Source organism: Crinia signifera, chromosome 7, assembly GCF_055691185.1.
Source record: "Crinia signifera chromosome 7, ASM5569118v1, whole genome shotgun sequence".
NCBI lineage: Eukaryota > Metazoa > Chordata > Amphibia > Anura > Myobatrachidae > Crinia > Crinia signifera.
The window spans coordinates 79,613,392-79,633,936 of NC_139223.1; the positions used below are offsets into that span (position 1 = coordinate 79,613,392).

The 20,545-nt window shown below is 39.7% G+C and overlaps 1 protein-coding gene across 2 annotated transcripts in view; it reads left to right on the forward strand.

Annotated features, from left to right (window-relative positions):
- Positions 1 to 20,250, forward strand: part of USP7 (ubiquitin specific peptidase 7) — a 75,786-nt gene extending 55,536 nt beyond the window's left edge. The window contains exons 16-32 of one of the 2 annotated variants that reach the window (XM_083153369.1): positions 666 to 796; positions 2,138 to 2,272; positions 2,625 to 2,726; positions 5,709 to 5,814; positions 6,104 to 6,196; positions 6,458 to 6,525; positions 8,335 to 8,435; positions 9,076 to 9,229; positions 10,877 to 10,944; positions 12,065 to 12,167; positions 12,242 to 12,319; positions 13,437 to 13,537; positions 15,442 to 15,541; positions 16,467 to 16,586; positions 16,925 to 16,996; positions 17,217 to 17,307; positions 18,933 to 20,250. In XM_083153369.1, the coding sequence (XP_083009495.1) occupies positions 666 to 796; positions 2,138 to 2,272; positions 2,625 to 2,726; positions 5,709 to 5,814; positions 6,104 to 6,196; positions 6,458 to 6,525; positions 8,335 to 8,435; positions 9,076 to 9,229; positions 10,877 to 10,944; positions 12,065 to 12,167; positions 12,242 to 12,319; positions 13,437 to 13,537; positions 15,442 to 15,541; positions 16,467 to 16,586; positions 16,925 to 16,996; positions 17,217 to 17,307; positions 18,933 to 19,039 (1,730 nt within the window). In that variant the 3' untranslated portion in view covers positions 19,040 to 20,250. Of the gene's footprint in view, positions 1 to 665; positions 797 to 2,137; positions 2,273 to 2,624; positions 2,727 to 5,708; positions 5,815 to 6,103; positions 6,197 to 6,457; positions 6,526 to 8,334; positions 8,436 to 9,075; positions 9,230 to 10,876; positions 10,945 to 12,058; positions 12,168 to 12,241; positions 12,320 to 13,436; positions 13,538 to 15,441; positions 15,542 to 16,466; positions 16,587 to 16,924; positions 16,997 to 17,216; positions 17,308 to 18,932 lie in introns of both variants that reach the window. The other variant, XM_083153368.1, reaches the window with a different exon arrangement.
- Positions 20,251 to 20,545: the final 295 nt, after the last annotated feature.

Below are 20,545 nucleotides of genomic sequence, written 5' to 3' on the forward strand. Positions count from 1 at the left end.
TAAATTAATGAAAAGAAAAAAAAAAAACTTGTGTCGATCCTCATGTAAACCTTTTGATCCCGATGACCGTTTGGAGATCAAAATGATGTTCCTTTTATTTTAAGTTTCTAAAAGGAAGTAGTTTAGTCTTTTCTAATAAACAGAGCAAAAGTCTATATAAATAATTAAAAAGCTTAGATCAAATCTGCTTGCCACCTAATTGCATAATGTAGTAATAAAATAAGTTTTTGTTATAATTGATTGTGTGGAACCCACCCAGAGCCATGTGGTTTTACCACCAGCATAGGGACTCCAAGCACCCAGAATAGAATAAACTCCCAAATAACATGAAAGTGAAGCATTTTGTTGGATGGACATTTGGTTTCCAGTTAGCATTGCATATGTATGTATGTAATAATGTTTATTTGGTTTATAAAATAGAATAAAAATCTTTGCATACTGTAAAATATAATTTTGATCCCAAATGACTTGCCCATCAGATCTGTGTATATATACATCTATGCAGTGGGATGAATGGTGCTATGGGAAATGCAAGTATGTGTAATGTGGCCATTTGCAGAAGTGGCAGTAATTCATACTGACCTATACCAGCCCATATATTTATGCCTACGCATTGGAACAGATGCAAGAATACGTTTTTCTATTGTTTATTATCTTTATTTTAGATGAGGTTTTACAAGCGGTCACAGATCATGATATTCCCCAGCAGCTTGTTGAGCGGCTACAAGAAGAGAAGCGGATAGAAGCTCAGAAAAGAAAGGAACGACAGGAAGCTCATCTGTACATGCAAGTGCAGGTTAGTCGGCTGCGCCTGCTGTCAGGTGTCTTTCATTTTAAAATAAATTGCTCGCTTTGGTCGACATCAATTCATGGTTAGAAGACATAGAGGAAAAACAGATAAAGCATAGAGCATTCTGTAATTAAAGTTCTTCAGTTAGTGTTAGACATTAGTGAAATAAAATTAGGCCTTTTTGTTTTTCTGTGTAACTCAAAACCAACCATCATGGTAAGCTATCTGTTGTATAGACTGGTTGTCTGTAGGGTCTATAGTTTGCCAATTGTCTTCATAGTCTTCTAGATAAAGTTAATACCTGAAGACTCCTATCGAACAGGACGTATCAGCTGTGATCTGTCTTCATAAACGTGCTGATCATTCCTATTTTCGTAAAGGAACTTGGATATTTGAATTTCTAACACGGAATTCCCTTTTCTTGAATCTCCAGTCTGTGATCTGTCAAAAACATGAAATATACCTCTTTAAACTTGTTTCATTATATTTTGTCTTGGTTTTGTGCTTTAAAAAAAAAAAAAATTGTAATTGGGGCACAGCTGACAGTGATGTATCCAGAACATACATATGTGTCCTCATACATCTCTAGCCTCAATATGCCATGCAGTGCTAGATGCCTGGCACTAGTGAGCTGCCAGGTTCTTTGCAACTCTAACATCAGGCATCTTTTTTTCTCTTTTTTGCCAAAAATGCATCTTCGTCACAGCGCAATGCGGCTATACCACACAAAGTTGACCATGCTGATTTAATTAGATGAAACGCCTGTATATTTTGTGCTACTGGGTCTATATACAGACCAGAACAGAAATTGCGCTGGAAAAAAGTTGCAGCTGCAACATTGTAGCTGTGTACAGATGCTCGGTCCCACACAGACATATGAGTGTCGCATCAAATTCATGTGCACAGCGTCCTGGTGCATCCTAGTCTCATTCTGTTACGACTAATGCTGAATACACACCAGAACTATTTGGCCTAATTTCTCCCAATTTCGATACAATCTTGTCCGATTGTATGTGAATTGGGCATGTTTTAGATCAGATTCCAATTCGATGCGTGTGTTGCAGATCCTACCTGCTGCAGTCGCGATTTGAAAATGACCCCTTCAACTGGGTACAGATCGCGATCATGATCGTTCTGGTGTGTACCTAGCATAACTTGTATTTTTGTCAAAAGATGCCTGCTGCTAGTAGATTCTCATGCGCCCTGGCATGCCACAAGGTCCAGTTTGGCATGACTGCAGCAAAGATGTATGAGGGTGCGTATCTGTACTGTAATGTGTAGGGACTCGTTATTTCTTTCTGGTGAAATGTTTATATAATTGTGACCTTTTATATTTAATTTTATCAGATCGTAGCAGAGGACCAGTTCTGTGGACACCAAGGGAATGACATGTATGACGAAGAGAAAGTTAAATACACTGTGTTCAAAGTATTAAAAAACTCCACGCTGGCTGAATTTGTTCAAAATCTGTCACAGACAATGGTAAGATAATCCACCAAAATAAGTCATTGTAGACTTCTAAAGACCAGCCATGTTTTAGAAGACCCATACCACAGCCTGATGCGACATTATGGAAACCTGTTTAATAACATTTTAGGTATTAGTAACATTCATTTACTTGACAGAATTGTAAGCTATTTCTCTGCTAATATTAAAGCTGTAGAAAAATGAAATGATGTAAAATAAAAGAAACTGCTGCTCTGTTAGATGTATAATTTAGTTTAACAGAAACTTCTTTTAAAAACTACTACCAAATTTTTCTAGGTTTTTTTTTTTCACATTTTTATAACTAGATTTAAAAGTAAACGTGGATACTTCTCTTTACCGCTTGCAGGGATTTCCACAAGACCAAATTCGGTTATGGCCCATGCAGGCTCGGAGCAATGGAACTAAAAGGCCAGCAATGTTGGATTATGAAGCAGATAGCAGCAAAACTGTAAATATTCAATATATATTGAGAGCCTTCACTTCTCTTCTGGATTCATGTGCTGAATGTAATTAGTGTGGCATTCTTAGATGTATCCTCTTAGTTTAAAGGGACGCTATCAGTTGTGGTTTATTTATTTATTTTTTACTATATATAGGTTGTGTGTGAGGGTTTTTACTAACCATGTAGTACTATTTTTATTAAAAAGGTTTTTTCCTTTTTGAAGGCGTTAGTACCAGACCACCTGCCTCTCAATAGATTTGCAAGGTTTCTTGCTGTACAGAATTTTGTTTTTCTCTTTACATGTACAGTATATAATTTTGAAATAGTATTGCCTCTACCTTTTTTATAGTGGGAAAACAGGGGGATATTTAGAGTATGGATTCATAATCATGTAGTGGCATATTGTTGTATTCTCAAAAGCCCATTTGTTCCTGCTCCTCTAGTCAACTGATTTTGCTTAATAAATCGACCATTGCTCTTGGGGGGATAGTGTGGTTCTTTTAGACAGGGGCCGGTGACTGCAGATTCACCTGCTTATTAGTAATAACTGAGTTGGTCTGACGTGTGATCATTTTTGTGAAAGGAGTATTTCAAAGCTGCGGACACACGATGTGATTCTGGCTATCCAATTTCAATATATAGTCAAAATCAAATAGAAAGTGCACAGTGTTCAGCCGCGTGCAGTACTGAATAGAAAAATAGACTGTGCAGGTAGGTCTATCTTGACTACGTTACATATAGAATGTATTTGGCCTATTGCCAAATTGCAAAATAGTCTAAAGGCCCATACACACTGGGCGACTTGGAGCTGAAAGCCGCTCAAAACAGCCTGTTTGAGCAGCTTTTAGTTCAAAGCCGCCCAGTGTGTATGCCCCAGCGATGAGCGCCCCCGCATCATTGCCGGAAAAGCCGCTCATCTGCTGGTTATACCAGCAGATGAGCGGCGTTGAGGATGGCTTTGCATAGCTCTGCACTATGCAACGCCATCCTCCCCCCTCCATTGGCGCCGGGGAGGGGGAAAGCCACTCAGTGTGTATGAACTGAGCAGCTTTCCCCGCAGCGATGATTGACATAATCGCTGTCCATACACGCTGGGCATAGTCGCCCAGTATGTATGGACCTTTTAAGCACATCTAAAGTACAGTTAGCCAAATAGTCAAAATTGTCCAAGAGCTAGAATCGCACACCGTCCAAAGCATATGGCAGGTCTTTAGCTGTGTACTCAGTGAGATTTTCCCTTTGGTTTTGACTATATACAATAGTTCAAATCGACATTAATTTGAATGGGCATCAAATGGTTTTTGCCACATTCAATATCTGAGTGCTCCCGTGTAGTATAAATTGGGTAGAGAAGTAGACTTTCCAGCCAATACTAGATAGTAATCTAATGTCAAAAAGTGAAAATCCTAAAACCATAGAGAAATCGAATAGTGCAACTTAAGTGGAAACAAGATCTCCGTGTCTACACACCATTTGACTTTTTTGCAGTCTGCTTATCAAAATATTGTCTAAGGATAAACACAATAAATTCTATAACCAGTCAGTACTATAAGTCTGTTATAAGATTAATTTATTGCCAGCCTGGGAAACATTTGAGTTTACAGTTAATTTTCCAGTTGACCCTGGAAAACTCAGCTACTGACATTTTTTAAATATGGCTTTCCTTGGTTCGATGATAGTGTCTTTTTTTAAAAAAGAGTGTGGCTTTTTGTATTTAAATTGTTTGTTTTAAAGTCTTTAACTAAATAAATATTGTAGAAATTTTTCCTTTTTTAATTTGCGAGTTTCATGACCGTTTACCAATTTAATAGTATATCACTTTCAATACCTCCCAATACATCACAAATCCTGCAATAAGTTTCTTCCATCGGGATGCTGGATTTGGGGCTAAGGGACATGTGAGGGAGACATTGGTGTGTACCCATTGAAATAATAGTACAGAAGGAGCTGATTCTATTTAATTAGATTAACCTAACTCCACCCACTCAGTGTTTCTAAAGCCCCATATACACAGATTTTTGTCACCGCCGATATCTGTAACAATATTGACTGTGCCACGAAAACGGATGACTCGTGGGTAAACACTGAATGATATGGTTTAGTGACATAGGGACCCCTGCCGAACATTTATTATTTATTAACAGTTTCTTATATAGCGCACACAAATTACGCAGCGCTTTTCAGAGCATAGTTATAATCAAAAACACATAACAAATTACAGTACAAGACAGTTTAGGACAAGTACATGGTAAATATGAATAGTTGCATCAGGGGACAGGACACTGAAGCAATCATCAGGGTGGCAGTGGTTTATATGTTCTAAGAAAGGCACATGAGGAGAGAGGGCCCTGCTCGTGAGAGCTTACATTCTAATGTGGTCACTGACTAGATCGTCAGATTGAGCTGCATGTTCAGATGATCTGGGTTATCGTTAGCTACTTAGTGGGAACACTGAACGATATGCACGATGAGATCATTATTGTATATAGTTCATGCAAATCTGATGGTGTGTACCCAGTCACCATAACCATAAACTCTTGTAACTAAATTGTTTTGCCTTTTCATGAGCAAGACAGTGGAGGCTCTGTAAATGTTTATTATCCCTTTGAGTGCCAAGTGAATTTGTCAAAATTGGTGTAAAAATTGGCAAGCAAAAATTTGTATTCATCATATTAACCTGTAATACCTTTTTTATATAGGAAATATAATTTTTTTTTACTTTATTTTTACACCACTTTTTTCATTTGAATTTATAGAACAAATGCCAGTGACCACTGGCATTTTTTTGTGGATATTTTCCATCTCTCACAGATGTTGACACTCATATTTTGTGCATCTCTGAGATGCTGGCATTTTTAGCGGATATTTGCGCATCTCAGATTTTAGCACTCAAAGGGTTTAAACACAGGTACAAAAGTTTATTTGCAAGTTTCCGTAGAAGAGCCTAAAAATATATATATTTTTTTTATTTATATTTTTCATTGATAGATGATTGAGCTGAGTGACAATGAAAATCCATGGACAATATTTTTGGAAACTGTAGATCCGGAAATGGCTGCCAGTGGGGCAACACTTCCCAAGTTTGACAAAGATCGTAAGTGTAGGCTATCCTCTCAATATTATTCTTTCTTCTTCTGGACATTTTTGAGTTTTTTATTGTCTTAAGATTATGAAATGTTTTCAGCTTCATTACATTAGGATGTGTGTGTCGTTTTCCTCCCTTTTTTAGGCATCTTTATACATGCCTGGACACAGGGCGGTGGTCAAAGGGGACACCCATACCACGGCCAAGAATTTATATTTTTTAATAGTTTTCTAACAGTTGCGCAGATTTTGTCACCATTACTTACTGTTTTGAATTAATCTACATTTCTCTTTCACAGATGATGTTATGCTGTTTTTAAAAATGTATGATCCAAAAAGCCGAAGTTTAAATTACTGTGGACATATCTACACCCCTATTTCCTGTAAAATACGTAAGTTTCTTGTGACTTAGACTATTACACGGGAATTCAGGTGAATGTATCCGCTCTGCTGATTCAGGGTGGCAACCGCACCTCGCACAATATTGTTTGTGAGAATCGGCCAGGCGAATGGTGCAAAAAGGAAGCAACTGCCGGCGTTTAAATGGCCTGGCAGCAGTAATGGGCAGCCTTCACTCACAATTAATTTCTCCCTTCAGTGTTTAGGTTTTTTTTTTTGGTTCTGCAATCCTAACTTGCCCCATTTTCTTATAGGTGATCTATTGCCAGTGATGTGTGAGAGAGCTGGATTTCCGCAAGGAACTAATCTTATCCTCTATGAGGTATAAATATATAATCCTTTTCATCGGATGGTTAATTCAATAATAGTTTAAAAAAAAATTTTTTATTGCATTTACCGTTTATAAAAGTGGCCTGTCCGTAACTAAGTGCCAACGTTGCTGTGAGAGATCCTTAAAATATCCATTAAAAATGCCAGCGTCCCTTACAGGGACTTTTCTTTTTAGTAAAAATAAATACTAATAGAGCCATGTCAATTAATAAAATTTGGTTAAATATTGCATCCCAAAAAAGAACAGGCGCTGTGAGTGAAGCTGCCAGTTTTAGCAAATATTTTGCGGATCTCACAGCAACGTTGGCACTCAAAGGGTTAATGAATGACTAAGGATGTATCATAGCCAATTACAAAGAAGGCTTGGCAAATGTTGTTCAAAATTTTAGAACATATTCTGAAAGTGCCTGGGATGCAGTTTATTTTCGATGGGTTTTGAATATGTCCTCTTAGTTTCTTGGCGTATAGCAGCCTTCAGTTCTTTAATGATTCTTGAGTGATGTCGGCAGACCTCGGCAATCAGATTTCCCCGTTGGCTGTGTAGAGGCCTGTCATGAAGCTGTTGAGGACTGGAATGAAAATTCTGCTGGTTAACCTAGACAAATGAGCTTCCTCAGGAAATTGCAGTGATTACCCCTGAAATGACCCGCCAAGTGATGCAAAACTTTAGAAAGTGACTACAAAACCACTTAGAAAATAAACTATATTCCATATACTGATAATAGCATTTACCAAGGCTTTTTTGTTTACCTTTAAAATCAAGGTCTTTATTTTTGCCCTACCCTGTATATATCCTCTGAATTTAGTTCTTTTGGAATTGTCCCAGGTAAACACAATGATTTTACCACCAGTTTTTACACTCCAGTTAATAAAATGAACCGCAAACCAGTATAACTGTGAGCATGGTGAATTTAAGCTACAGATGGAGCAGGGCTTGTTATTGCTGGCGGAGCGCCAGGACCGTGTCCCTGGCGATCCGCCAGCAATCTGGCGCTCTGGCTGAATGAGACGCTCGTGCGTCTCCCACGCACGAGCGTCTCAATAGCCGGGCGGCGAGGCGGCGCGGCGGGTGCAGTCCTGCCCGTCTCCAGCTTCAGGGAGACGGGCAGGGCTGCGGGGGGCTGCGGGGGGGCGGTGTGGACCGGCGGGGACCCGGGGAAGCCGGCGGGGACCCGGGCAAAAGCTCCGTCGGAACGGGACGCGCGTGCACCTCGTGCACGCGCGTCCCCTTCCGACATACAGATGGCGCGGGGCGGGGGATGGCGGGTGGCGAGTCCTCCGCCATCCCCAGCAAAGACACACACATGGTTACAGTAAAGGTGCCCATACATGGTGTGATGCACGCTCCCGCGGGCATCGCACACTACGAAAAGTATGTAATGCCCTTGGATCGTATTGCACGCAAATCGCATACGTTGCGATCCAGCCCATAACAGGTGTGATCATGGCACAGTATATGGCCACCTTTTATAGTAGTATCTCTGTATTATTGGATAAAGCGTATCAGACATGGGAACTCAAATAACGTGTCATACATTGGCATGATGACTTCTGCTTCATATTGCTAGACAGAAAATGACCCATAAAATCTGGCACTTTTTGAATGAATGCTCCTAACTCAAAGTCCATGACGTTCGTTATGCCCCTTTCACAACGCAAAGCTCCGAACCAGGTCCGACGCTTTCACACTAAACATGGGTCACCAATTATAGAGCGGGGCAACCTGGGTTTATCCCTTCTTATAACTCGGGTGGAATTGCTGGGTTATCAGTGTTGATCTAATTTTTGTTCGATTTTGTAGGAAGTTAAACCGAATTTAACTGAGCGCATTCAAGATTATGATGTGTCCCTTGACAAAGCTCTAGATGAGCTTATGGATGGTGACATTATAGTATTCCAAAAGTGAGTATATTCCATTTAATGCCAAACAACTTTATGGTATGCTCTGTTGTATTTATTGATGCTGAATGTGTTGTTCATTACTATTCTTATTGTCAAACTGTAAGTAATGTGGTGCATAATAAAAATGGTGTTTCTCAGCACTGTTAACTGGTGTTTAAAACCAGCGGTATTCTGTTCATGGAAGGGGTATGGGTGCCAATCCAGTATTTCATAGTCCAATAGCCCCTCAAAAATATTGTATTAGTCCTACCAGATGTCCCTGCCTGTGTCGCTCTAGGGGGTGATGTGCCGTGTGATCAGATTCTCGTGCGGCACTGTAGATCCAGCCCCGTATTTTGCAGCGTCTCTTGCTTTGTGTTGGACTGTGCCGGAGATGGTAGGGCGTGGCGGGATGTAATTGATTCACTGCATTGTTCACATATGGATTCCTGTAAGCTAATTTATGGGAAGTAGCTTTGATGCCTTATTGTTAATAAACTCCATCTACTTATAACTCCTCCCCCCCCCCCCCCCCCCCACCCACATATCTATTTGTATTGATCATGGGATATTATTAGTTTGTCTCTTGTATGAACAGTGGATGAAAAATTAGATCTAAAGTTTCCAGACCCACCATTCAATTTATTCTCATCTTGTCTAGAGATGATCCCGAGAATGAGAACAGTGAATTGGCGACTGCTAAGGAATACTTCAGAGACCTTTATCACCGTGTCGATGTAATCTTCTGTGACAAAACAATTCCTAATGATCCAGGATTCGTTGTTACATTGTCTAACAGAATGAATTACTCGCATGTATGTATTCGCTGTTAGTTTTTGTTTGTTTTCCTTCGTGTTTAGGCAACCTTCTTTTGCAGGTTTTTTTTTATTTTATTTTTTTGCAATTGTATACATCTGATAAACTAAAGAACACCAAGTAATTTGTTTATTTTGTACTTCCACCAATGTCCTATCAGCTGGACAAATGTTTCTGTTTGTATTGCCTTGCAAAAGACATCAGGCTTTATTCAGATGCACTCTAAACTTTATCGCAAATAAGCAGTTACGGGTAGACTAGACTGACACCAAGTGCCATTTGAGATTGACAAAAGGCTGTTTGGGGATAATGAGGTGTGTTAGCAAAAGCGCAGGCGTGTCGTGACCGTTCTCAGTCGTGTCTCGGTATATGACTGCTCTCGTATGTGTAAAATGTCCCCAGCGTTTTGGGGACACTAAGATGATGACCCAAAGTTGCCCTTACATGAGGGTATTCTCTAAAGAGGTTGCCTGCAACATCTGCTATCTTAATAGTAGGTACACATGATTTGGAGTGGTCGATTTTATTTTTTATTTATTTTTTATTAAGCTTTTATAAGCAGAATAGAACAGAAATCGAATGATCTGTACTATATAGCCTAAATTGAATGCATTTGCCGTGCGATTTTGATCCTGATCAAATCGGGATCGAATAGCAAGGCAATCGCACCGTGTGCACACCCCTTTAATGGCACCTCTGACTGTATCAACATACAGCATTTGAAATTATTACTGTTGCTTCCGTCACTGATGTCTTTAACAATTCTGAACTTTTCATTATTTTATTGTTATAAGTGCCCATACTCTTGTTTAAACGTCTATACCAGTGGTTCCCAAACTTTTTTGAATCACGGCACCCTAGAGTATCAGAATATTTGTCAGGGCACCCCATGGCCAAAAGTTTGTTACCAAGAATAAAAAATAAATAAAATTTAAATAAGTTGTGCTTAACTGTCGTGCTTAGGTCCTGTTACAGTATGTGGTGAAGAAAATGATTCACTTCTGTTTGTCCACATATGTTATATTATCATTGAAAACCACAAGCACTGATTTTGCCTATTACATTGACCATAAACAATTTGAATTGGTTCTGGACCACCAACCTGAGGCACCCCTGCAAGTTCTCCGAGGCACCCCAGGGAACCACGGCACACAGTTTGGGAACCACTGGTCTATACTTTGTGACCGTGCCTTCCAAAGGATGAGTGCAAAACAGATTTCCCCAATGACTGACATTAACATGTAGCTTTTCTGCATTTAAATATGGGGTATCCAAAATCCATTTAACACATATTACATTAAAGTTTAGGGGATGTGGATCGTAGTAAATATTAATAAAACTGAATAAATACTAGTGTTCATTCTAGCACCCACCATCTTTGAAAACCCATGCAGTTCCGGTTCCCTGCCTGGGTTGTCGCTGTCTGCTGTGGTGTTTCTAGCACAGGTCTGGTTGGCATATCATTGCTGATATACAGACCACACTGTGCTAGAAGCACTACAGCAGACAAACACCCTAGGCAGGGAAGAGGAACTGCATGGGTTTTCAAAGACGGGGGTGCTACAATGAACACTAAATACACTGGAGGTTGAGAAAAAGAATGAATGAATAAAGTAAACACTTTTCTTTTATATTTTTTGTAAAAGGTTGCAAAGACTGTTGCACAAAGACTCAACACTGACCCAATGCTTCTACAGTTTTTCAAATCTCAAGGGTAAGTGCTGTGTTCCTTCAATGTTAACTTAGAGAAAAATGTTTGTATCCTCGTTCATGGATTGCACAGGTTGATTCCTTTGTAGTGTTCTGATTTTGTCAGTTACTAAATTACGTTAAAAGTAGAATCTTTCAATTTTACACATTTCTGCAAATCCAGAAAATGTTCTTCAGATCAGAGTATTCTCTTCTGGCGGGCTTGTTTTTCAAAGTGCATTTGTTACTTTAATCACTAGTCGGAAGATTTAACATACAGGAAGATTTGCTGAGCGTTCTGAGTGATGCTAGATCACTGAAAGCTCGGCACATAGTGCTGCACAGCGATTTGCTCCTGAGGCATCTGGCAGGGCCAGTGTTCTCTGCTGAGAACACTGGCCCTGACTGGCAATTTTAACTAGATTTATCCAACATGCTGGATAATAATCGCCGGGCAATAGCGACGCGCAGAGCAGTGCATGGCTATCGCTATGGCCCCTACACATGTAGTGATGTACAGATAGAGCCCCTCTCATTCAGCTCCAGGGCTGGTCAGAATGTCCCCGCTGGCTGAGAGGCGCTCCATCTAACTGGGACACGTCTCACACGCACATGCATCCCAGTCACTCGGCGGCAGGGATCAGAAATCCTGCCAGTCTCCACTTCAGGGATGGGCAGAGTTAGAGGGGGGGCGGGGACCAACAGAGAAATCCTTCGTAACAGGGCGCGCAATAGTCTTGTGCATGTGCGCCCCCTTCGCCAGCCTCCAGCTGAATGAAAGGCTCCATCTGTAGGCGCGTTTTCTAAATGGTCTAGCGAGAGTGCTTAGAAAATGCCCTGGAATTGCCCTGTGTGAAGGCCCCTATAGTCTATTTATTTTTGGGTGGTTGCAATATGAAAACAGCCTCCCAGTAATTTGGAGTACAGGCCTTAAACCCCTTTTGTACATGTTTTGGAACAATCACAGATAAGCTTCTATTACTAGTTTATTACTGGCAGATGTATGTTATTGATTTGTAGCTAGGATAATGTGTGCTCACTGCTTTTCATGCCAGTCACCCAATCTGATAATGCAGGTATCTCCCTGCTTGATGATCAAGTGAACATTAATTTCTGTTACACATCTGTAATATCTTTAGTTACAGGGATGGTCCTGGAAACCCTCTTAGGCATAATTATGAAGGAACTTTAAGGGACCTTCTGCAATTCTTCAAGCCTAGACAGCCTAAGAAACTGTATTATCAGCAGGTATGTGTTTCTATGGAAATAGGATTTTATTTTCTGTAATGTGATGACGCAAGTGACTGATTTCTGTGTTCCAGCTTAAAATGAAAATCACAGACTTTGAGAACAGGAGGAGTTTCAAATGTATATGGCTGAATAGCCAGTTTAGAGAAGAGGTAAGGATTGCATTGGCTGCTTGCCTTTTATAGCTTATTTGTACAGTTATGCTGTTGAACTCCAGCTGTAGTTATGCAGTTAGTGTGCACACAAAGTACAATGTGGCGGCAGCAGATATCAGTGACTGCCGGGACCTCCCAGGGGCACCGGAGACATGCTGCAATGAGCAGCAGGGCTGCCCTTTTATATCTAGCGGATAGGAGCAGAAGTAGACTTGCCTGGACAGTCTTATTTCTACTTTCAGGGGCCAGGCATCGGGATCAAATGAGGCTAATACTGTGTACACACTGTGTGATTCAGGGTCACTCACTATTCGATTTGGACTATATATAGTCCAAATCAAATTGAATCGAATGCTGTTAATACTGTGCGATTTAGGGTCACTTTCTCATTTCGATCCTGATGCGTGGCCCTGCAGGATCGAAAGCAGAAACACACACTGCAAAAACATCGCCTACGTTAGGATGTACAAAATGAACCAAAGATTTTACGTTTTGATTCTTCGGTCTATAATATTGCAATTTAGTCTAGTAGTCCACTGGCTTTGCTTGGACTACAGCTATAATTTATAATGGACTATTCCAGTTTGGTTCTTGATTGAACTGCCCAGTCAGTAGCTGCACTGCAGCACATACACCATACATTTAGGAACATGTCTCCTCCATACTAGTACTTTGGAAGTATTTGTATGCAGCTACTACATATCTAGTACTCCATTATCAGACACATAGCATACAAGAAATTCCCCAAACCTGTCAGGTGTCCCACTGTTATGAGATATATTACAGATATGTACATTTCTTGTTAATGCCATATTTTCACTATTATGCAAGGTATATCAGTTATGCCTACCTATTAAAAAAGGAAATCCTTCTTTCCCTCTGAAAACAGGCTTATCTGCCACAGTTGTCAATAGCAGAGTTCCATATCCATGACATCATTCATATCATTTTGTTAAACATGAAATCTGGTAACAAAATGTTAAAACCTGTTCCCTTCCCTGACCTACCGTGTCAAAGTAAAGTAGATGAACAATTCGTTTATTTTTCGTTACATTTTAAAAGCAGCATTACTTATTGTGGCTAGTGTTCATGCTGTGCGTTTTTTTTTTAATAGGAAATAACACTATACCCAGACAAGCATGGCTGTGTAAGAGATCTTCTAGAAGAATGTAAAAGAGCTGTTGAACTTTCAGAGAAGGGATCTGGTAAATTGAGGTAAAGCATTTTAAAATCTTAATTCTTTTTAAAAACACATGACCCTCCCAATATAGTGTTTTAGGCAATAAAGAAAGACTGATGATAACTTTGCTTGTAATCCTCCTCGCCATGGACGGAACCACTGCACAAATCCCTGCAGCTGCGCTTCAATCCTGTCCTTCCATCTTTACAGTCTTGTCTTTGTTCCTACCGAACAAATACACAAATCCTGTAATAGCTTAAGTTTTTTTTTTTGTTGTAGGTGTTGACTAATCTAAATGACGCGCAATGCATAGATGAGGCATACGCTGTGCACAACCAGTGTTGGAGTTGTCCACATTGCATTGTGTATAAGCCTGTGATGAGAGATTTACTGTTCCTGTTGCACTCTCCTCTGTTTAGGATGGATAGATGTTAGAGTAGCTTACCTGATTGTCACAGTAGAGCTTTCAGTGTAATATCATATGGTCCATACACACTGTGTGATTTTGCGTAGCGTGTATGGACAACGATGATTGGGAGAATCGCTGGGGTGAAAATCATTCAGTGCATACATGCTGAGCGATTTTTATTTTTTTCCTACTGAGCGATTTTTCCCAGGGGTGGAAGACTCTCCACGAAACTGAGCTGCTTTCAGCTCAAAATCGCCCAGTGTGTATGGGCATTTAGCTGTTCTTTCCCAGGAATATCTTCTAGTTGGCTGTATCTTCTTTTAGCATGCAGAAAAATGTGTGCCTGCTGTTACATTTGTTACACGGTAATATTTTTTTTTTTTTTTTTTTAAATATGAATGAATATGAAAGTGGTGAAAATACAAGCTTAGCGGTATATGCATAAGAATACTAATATTATGTTGTGGGGCTTTTTAGTGTTTTGTGAGGGAGATTATACTTTTTTTTACTCAATGCCATGAGACCTGTCCTGGATTTTCTAGGTATAGTATGGAGTGCAATGCAGCATCAGACAAAGGCACCATTTATTCTTTGCTGACTTGTATGAACATATTGTGCTGCTTTCCGTAACCTGGTGTTTTGGTATGATCTTTCTCTGTGCTTTTTAACCAGCAGATGGGGCTATACAACAGGACGGTGTGGTATTCATGCAAATTTAGCATGAGCTTAATACCTTCACAGTGATGCTTTTTGTTCTGAAACCAAATACAATGTATACGAAATGTATTTCATTTTTATTTTTTAACTCAATTATTTTTATTAAACATTTGAACAATACAGGTTTTTCTAAAATCTGCATAAATACACATAATGAAAAACAGAAGTATAAAGTCTGTAATAAAAAGAGAAAGCGTAAAACAGAATGTGTGTGTGCGCGAAATACAAACTACTAACAATCCATGGTAATATAAGGTCCGCCTTGTAAAGGTAGATATAATCAGTAGAATAGATACTTGCAACACCATTTCCTTATTGTAAGCCAGAGCCTGAAACAATATCAGTGGAATAATAGGTTGACCAGGCCAGCCATTTGCTTAGGGGAGATGCCATAGAGTACTTAAACCTATAGTTTCCATTTCAAAACGGCTCTGCATGTTAGATGTGATCTTCGATAACCGTTGGATCGGCTCTTGTCCAATATTTAGCTATAGCCGCTGAGGCAGCTATAAGTGTATGACTTATAATGTAAACATGTTCACCTGCGATAGAGGTAGGGAAGTGAGAAAACAGTTTCTGGGAGGAACATCAGGTAAACAGAGACTGCAGGCCATAGTCATTTTAATTTTTGGACAGGACCAAAATATATGGATTAAGGAACCCTCAAAACCACATTGCCTCCAACAACATTTAGAGGAGTCAAGACAAATCTGATGTAGTTTTACTACAGGTGTGGTAAAAATCATGCATTAACTTGAACAACATTTCCGAATGATTGATCTTCTGCTAATTGAATTTCATCTGCTTTTTAAGGCTGCTAGAGATTGTAAGCTACAAGATAATCGGGGTACACCAAGAGGAGGAGCTACTAGAGTGCTTATCACCTGCTACAAGTCGAACATTTCGAATAGAGGTAAACTGATGGCAAGTTATTTCCTGCTGGAATTGCTTTTCTGCCATTGGGCGGTATTCAATGAGCCTGATTCGCCAGGTTTTTATGGCGAATTTGTGCTGTTTGGCGAATTTCTGACAAAAACGGTGAATCACCCTATTCAATGACCACATGGCGAATACATTTGAAGTTTTTTTTCGCCATGATTCACCGAGTAGCAATCGCTATCTTTTTATGGTGAAGTGGAATGTGAACTTTTAAAATAAAGTGTTTTGTTTTTTACATTTGGTGTCAAAAAATCAAAAATTTTATTCTGAGGGGCATGCTATTTTTATTCATGTGCTGTAAGCACATGAATATATATTTAATTTTAAAAATAATATATGTTTTTTTTTTTTTACACAGCAGCCAGCAGGGGGCGCCGGAGCCGAGCCGCTCATTACATATTCATATATTCACTGCACGATCATTACAATCGTGTGTAGTGAATATACGCCCCCCTGCTGGCACCCCCGGGGGGGCAGCCTGTGCTGCCTGGCACCCGGGGAGCCCACCTAACCCCCCACAAAGGTCTGGGCTAGGCATAGAGACTACCATCTCTCTGCCTGGCACTGTCCTCAGGCTCCCTGCGGCAATCGCCGCAGGAGCTCATATTCGCCAGTCAGGGGCTCGCTGCCCCTGACTCGTTGAATACCGGAGCCCGCTGGCTCCGGAACGTGGCGAATGTGCAGCGAATCCAAAAAAGGATTCGCTGCACCTCGCAGGTATTCACATTGAATACCGCCCATAGTGTTCTAAAGAGGCTCTGTATGATTACTGCTGCATCCAATAGGCTTCCTCTGTGGAAGGGTTATTCAAACAAAGTTGATGTAATCCGCTTATTGATGGTCTAAAACAAGAAGTGGAGCTTGTATACCTACAATGTTTTTTTTTAATGGTGTTACAGGAAATCCCTCTGGACCAGGTAGACATAGACAAAGAAAATGAGATTCTAATTACCGTGGCACATTTTCACAAGGAGGTGTTTGGCACATTTGGAATCCCATTTTTGCTAAGGATACAACAGGTATGTGTTACTTTATCCATTACTTACAGTGGTCAGATTATGTTCTTGCATTTCATCCAGCAGCATTTGCCAAATAGCATCTGTATTTCTGAAGTTAAACCATATGGGAAGTAAATGTGTGTGTGTGTGAACTATTTAAAAGGCATCTTGGACTTATCTACCCCTCGTTCACCTAATTAATATTTAAATAAGAAAAATGGCCTATATGGGATTGCTGCTGTAAAATGTGCTGTGTTGTGATGTCAGCTTGCAGTAGCTGACTAGATTGCTTGTTAAAAGTTAACGATCACACTTAATCCTTGAATTAGTTTTTTCGATTTAATGTTATTTCTTATCAGGGTGAGCCTTTCAGAGAAGTAATGAAGAGAATTCAAGCTTTGCTGGAAATACAAGAAAAAGAGTTTGAAAAGGTAATGTTGAGAGAGAATTTGATTTCTGTTGGCTCATTCTCACTCCGGATATTAGTCTGATTTTCAGTGCACAGGCAGCATGCTGGCACTCCTGGTAAAGTAGTATGCAGACAATGTACTTCTAAGCAATAGTGGAACGGCAATATGGTCTGTTCAATTATCAATTAAAGAATGTTCACATCTGTAAATGTTTATCTTCATAATGAATTTCTGATTACAGTTCAAGTTTGCTATTGTAATGATGGGCCGGCATCAGTACATTAACGAAGAGGATTATGAAGTGAGTTTGAAAGATTTTGAGTCCCAGCCTGGTGAGTAGAATCTCCTTGAGTGTGGTAATACATGCCTGTGTAATATAGTAGCAATGTCTGCATAATCTATAAAGAAAATAACAATTGTACTACTCTTAACTGCTATCCACATGGAAATGTGAATGTAGTGAAGGTTTTCATTGTTTGATATTTTCGCCCATCTAAACAATGTTCTTGAGGATGGACATAGCAGAACGCTTTAGAAAGCCGTCCACTCTGTCGCTCATCTGCTCGTTATACCTGCAGATGAGCGACAGCGGCCGGCGGTGATGCGGGAGTGCACATCGGGTCGTACTCACTAGGCGCTTTTGAGCTAAAACCGCTTAAACTGCAAAACTGAGCAGTTTTTAGCTCAATATCCTTCAGTGTGTATTAGCCTTAACAGTGTGAATTTCAGCTGTAAGTAGCAGAAGGAATAATGGAGACATGTGGAAGAAGTTTATAGCCAAGAGAGGTGTATTGGATATATAAAAGATGATTGTAATAGACCAATCAGGAGGATGACCAGTGGTTGGTGAGGGCCTTCATTGCCTTCTGGGTTAAAAGGGTCTCATCAGGAGACACTACGAAGGTGGAAGCTGCAAGAAAGGGAAAGTTTGGTGTTTCAATGCTAGTCTGGAAAACCAGGAAAGAGTGGACGAGTTAGTGATTTGATCAATGATTAGTAAATTGACTGATTTTGAAAGGGTGAGAAGACCATTGGCTTGCTCATATGAAGTGTGAGAAAAAATGGAAACATCCATGATGAAATGCCAGCTGGATATATAGAAGGGCTGGAGAGAGAAATCAGAGTATCTGCAAAAATATATTTGAGGCCATAATAGCTAATAAACGAGATGTAGGAGGGCAGTCGGGAGGACCGAAGGAGTAAAGTATTGCAGGAATAGTGTGGTTCAGGGTGTCAAAGGCAGCAGAAAGGCTGAGTAGGCAGGTCGAAGGAAAGGTTTTAAGATAGCTGAAAATAATTTGCTTAAGGAAGCGAAGGATAAGACTATAGATATGGAGGTAGTTATAATGCATGGAAGGTAGAAATAAGTGTCTACAGTCATTTTTGGTGACCTATATAAAAGTCGCTACTGGACAGAAATATAACAAATTAAGGCAGGCATTCCCAACCACGGTCCTCAAGGCACACCAACAGTGTAGGTTTTAGTGATATCCAGGCTTCAGCACAGATGGATTAATCAGAATCACTCAGGTACTAATTAAGTCACCTGTGCTCAAGCCTGGATATCACTAAAACCTGCACTGTTGGTGTGCCTTGAGGACCGTGGTTGGGAATGCCTGAATTAAGGGCTTTATAACTTTTTTGTGTATTAATGAACGTGTCAAAACTTATTTCTGCAACAATTTTAATGGAAGTACAGATTTGTTCTTTAATGTTAAGTTTTCCAACTCGAGCGCTCCAGGAGCAATACTAGTGCATGTTTTCCATTCTCCCTACTGGCGCACAGACATATTCATTACTTAGTGACCAGTTTTTAAAAGGTCAGCAGGTGGAGCAAATTTCACTTGTGATTCTGTGAGGGGACCTGGGAAAGCCTTCACCATAAGGTATCCTTGAGGGCTGGATTTGCAAACACTGCATTAAATCTCTGCATTTTTTTTATTTGTTCTTTCCTCAGGCAATATGTCCCATCCTAGGCCTTGGCTAGGGCTTGATCACTTCAATAAAGCCCCAAAGAGAAGCCGCTACACATACCTTGAGAAAGCAATTAAGATCCATAACTGACTCGCCGCAACCAAGTTTATCCAAGACGAGGGACAAATAAGTGTGTGTGTGTGTGTGTGCACCTTCCTAACAACGCTAGAACTTTGGTACACGTGCACTATATCTGAAGTCTACAGCAAGAAGTTTTGCTGCTGATGTTAATTTTATTTTGTTGAGGCTGTTCCGTTTGGCTTCTCTGTATCTATTGACTGCCCTTTTTGAGGAAAATGAAGGTGTTTTTATAAAGCTTGTATGCCAGTGAATTTGTTCATGGTTACTCTAAAGCAAGAATTAAGTAAAGACCTTTTAGAAGACTTTAGTAGAACAAAGGAATTGGCCCATTTTGTTCCTAGAAAATATTATATGAAGCATAAGATAGCTGGCGGCACGCCAGTCCTGGGGTTCCAGTTCCACCGTCATTGCAGCAAGTAACTCTTAGGTTTACACTCAAAAACAAACTCCCTTTAAGGTACCATCCTTGTGCATTTGTAAATGCAGAAACCCTTCAATAAATAGCAATCTACTTCATTGTGTACATTGTTGCCACTTTTTTGGGAATGGTCTAAAAGTTAAATATTAATCTAGATGCATAGGAAAGATATACAGGGCTGCTTGTTTGCAATTTAGAAAGACACCCAAACTTGGCAAAAATATATGTATACCCACGTGTGTGTATGTATATACAGTATATACCTGTTGATGCTGATTGGGGGAAAAAAAACACCATTGTCATTTACCGCCTTTGAGCACAGAGGGCATGCTCACTAGTATTTAGTAGGATAAATTTGTACAAAAATTACAGACCTAAAATTAAAATTGTATATTTAATGACCATGTACAAATTAACACATCGAGGTTCATATTGTTGGTTGAGTCTCAGTCTTTCACTGATGTTGATATTCTTGTGTGTAGTTTAATTTCCTATTTTCCTTGGGATTTGTTTATTTTTTTTTTCACTTGTTATATTTTTCCCGCTTTTTCAATAATTTTGTGGGGTGGGGTTTTTTTTCGTTCTAGTTTTGCCCCTTTACACTTAAGGACAGAAGCGTGTCTAGTTTGAGTGCAGTTAATAGGTTACAGCCATTCAAATTCATTTTACGTTCTCTCCTGGTCTTTTATTTTTTTTCTGGGGTTTTTTTCCGCTCTGTTAGCAGCAGTGTACAACTCTAACTGTATATTGCCTTTTTGCTGGAAAATGTTGTCTGTTGAATAAAAGTTTTCTATAAAAAATCTTTCTTTGACTGATCTACAATATAAAAACGACTCTCCATTTATAACACCAGAATAAGATGTCCTCCTAGAAGATTTTACAGAATTGTATTGTTTTATTGGTTCTGCAGATGTGTATCATTTCCATATGTGTTTTACTTTTTATGTTTTCGCTTTTTTTTTTAAAATAAAATAGGTTTTCAGATGAATGAAAATGAATGCAATTTCAGGGCTTTTTGGTGTCTTAGAACATGTACACACCCAATTACACTAAAACTTAATAAAGTCAGGGTCTGGTCATGTTTTGTATTTCCACAA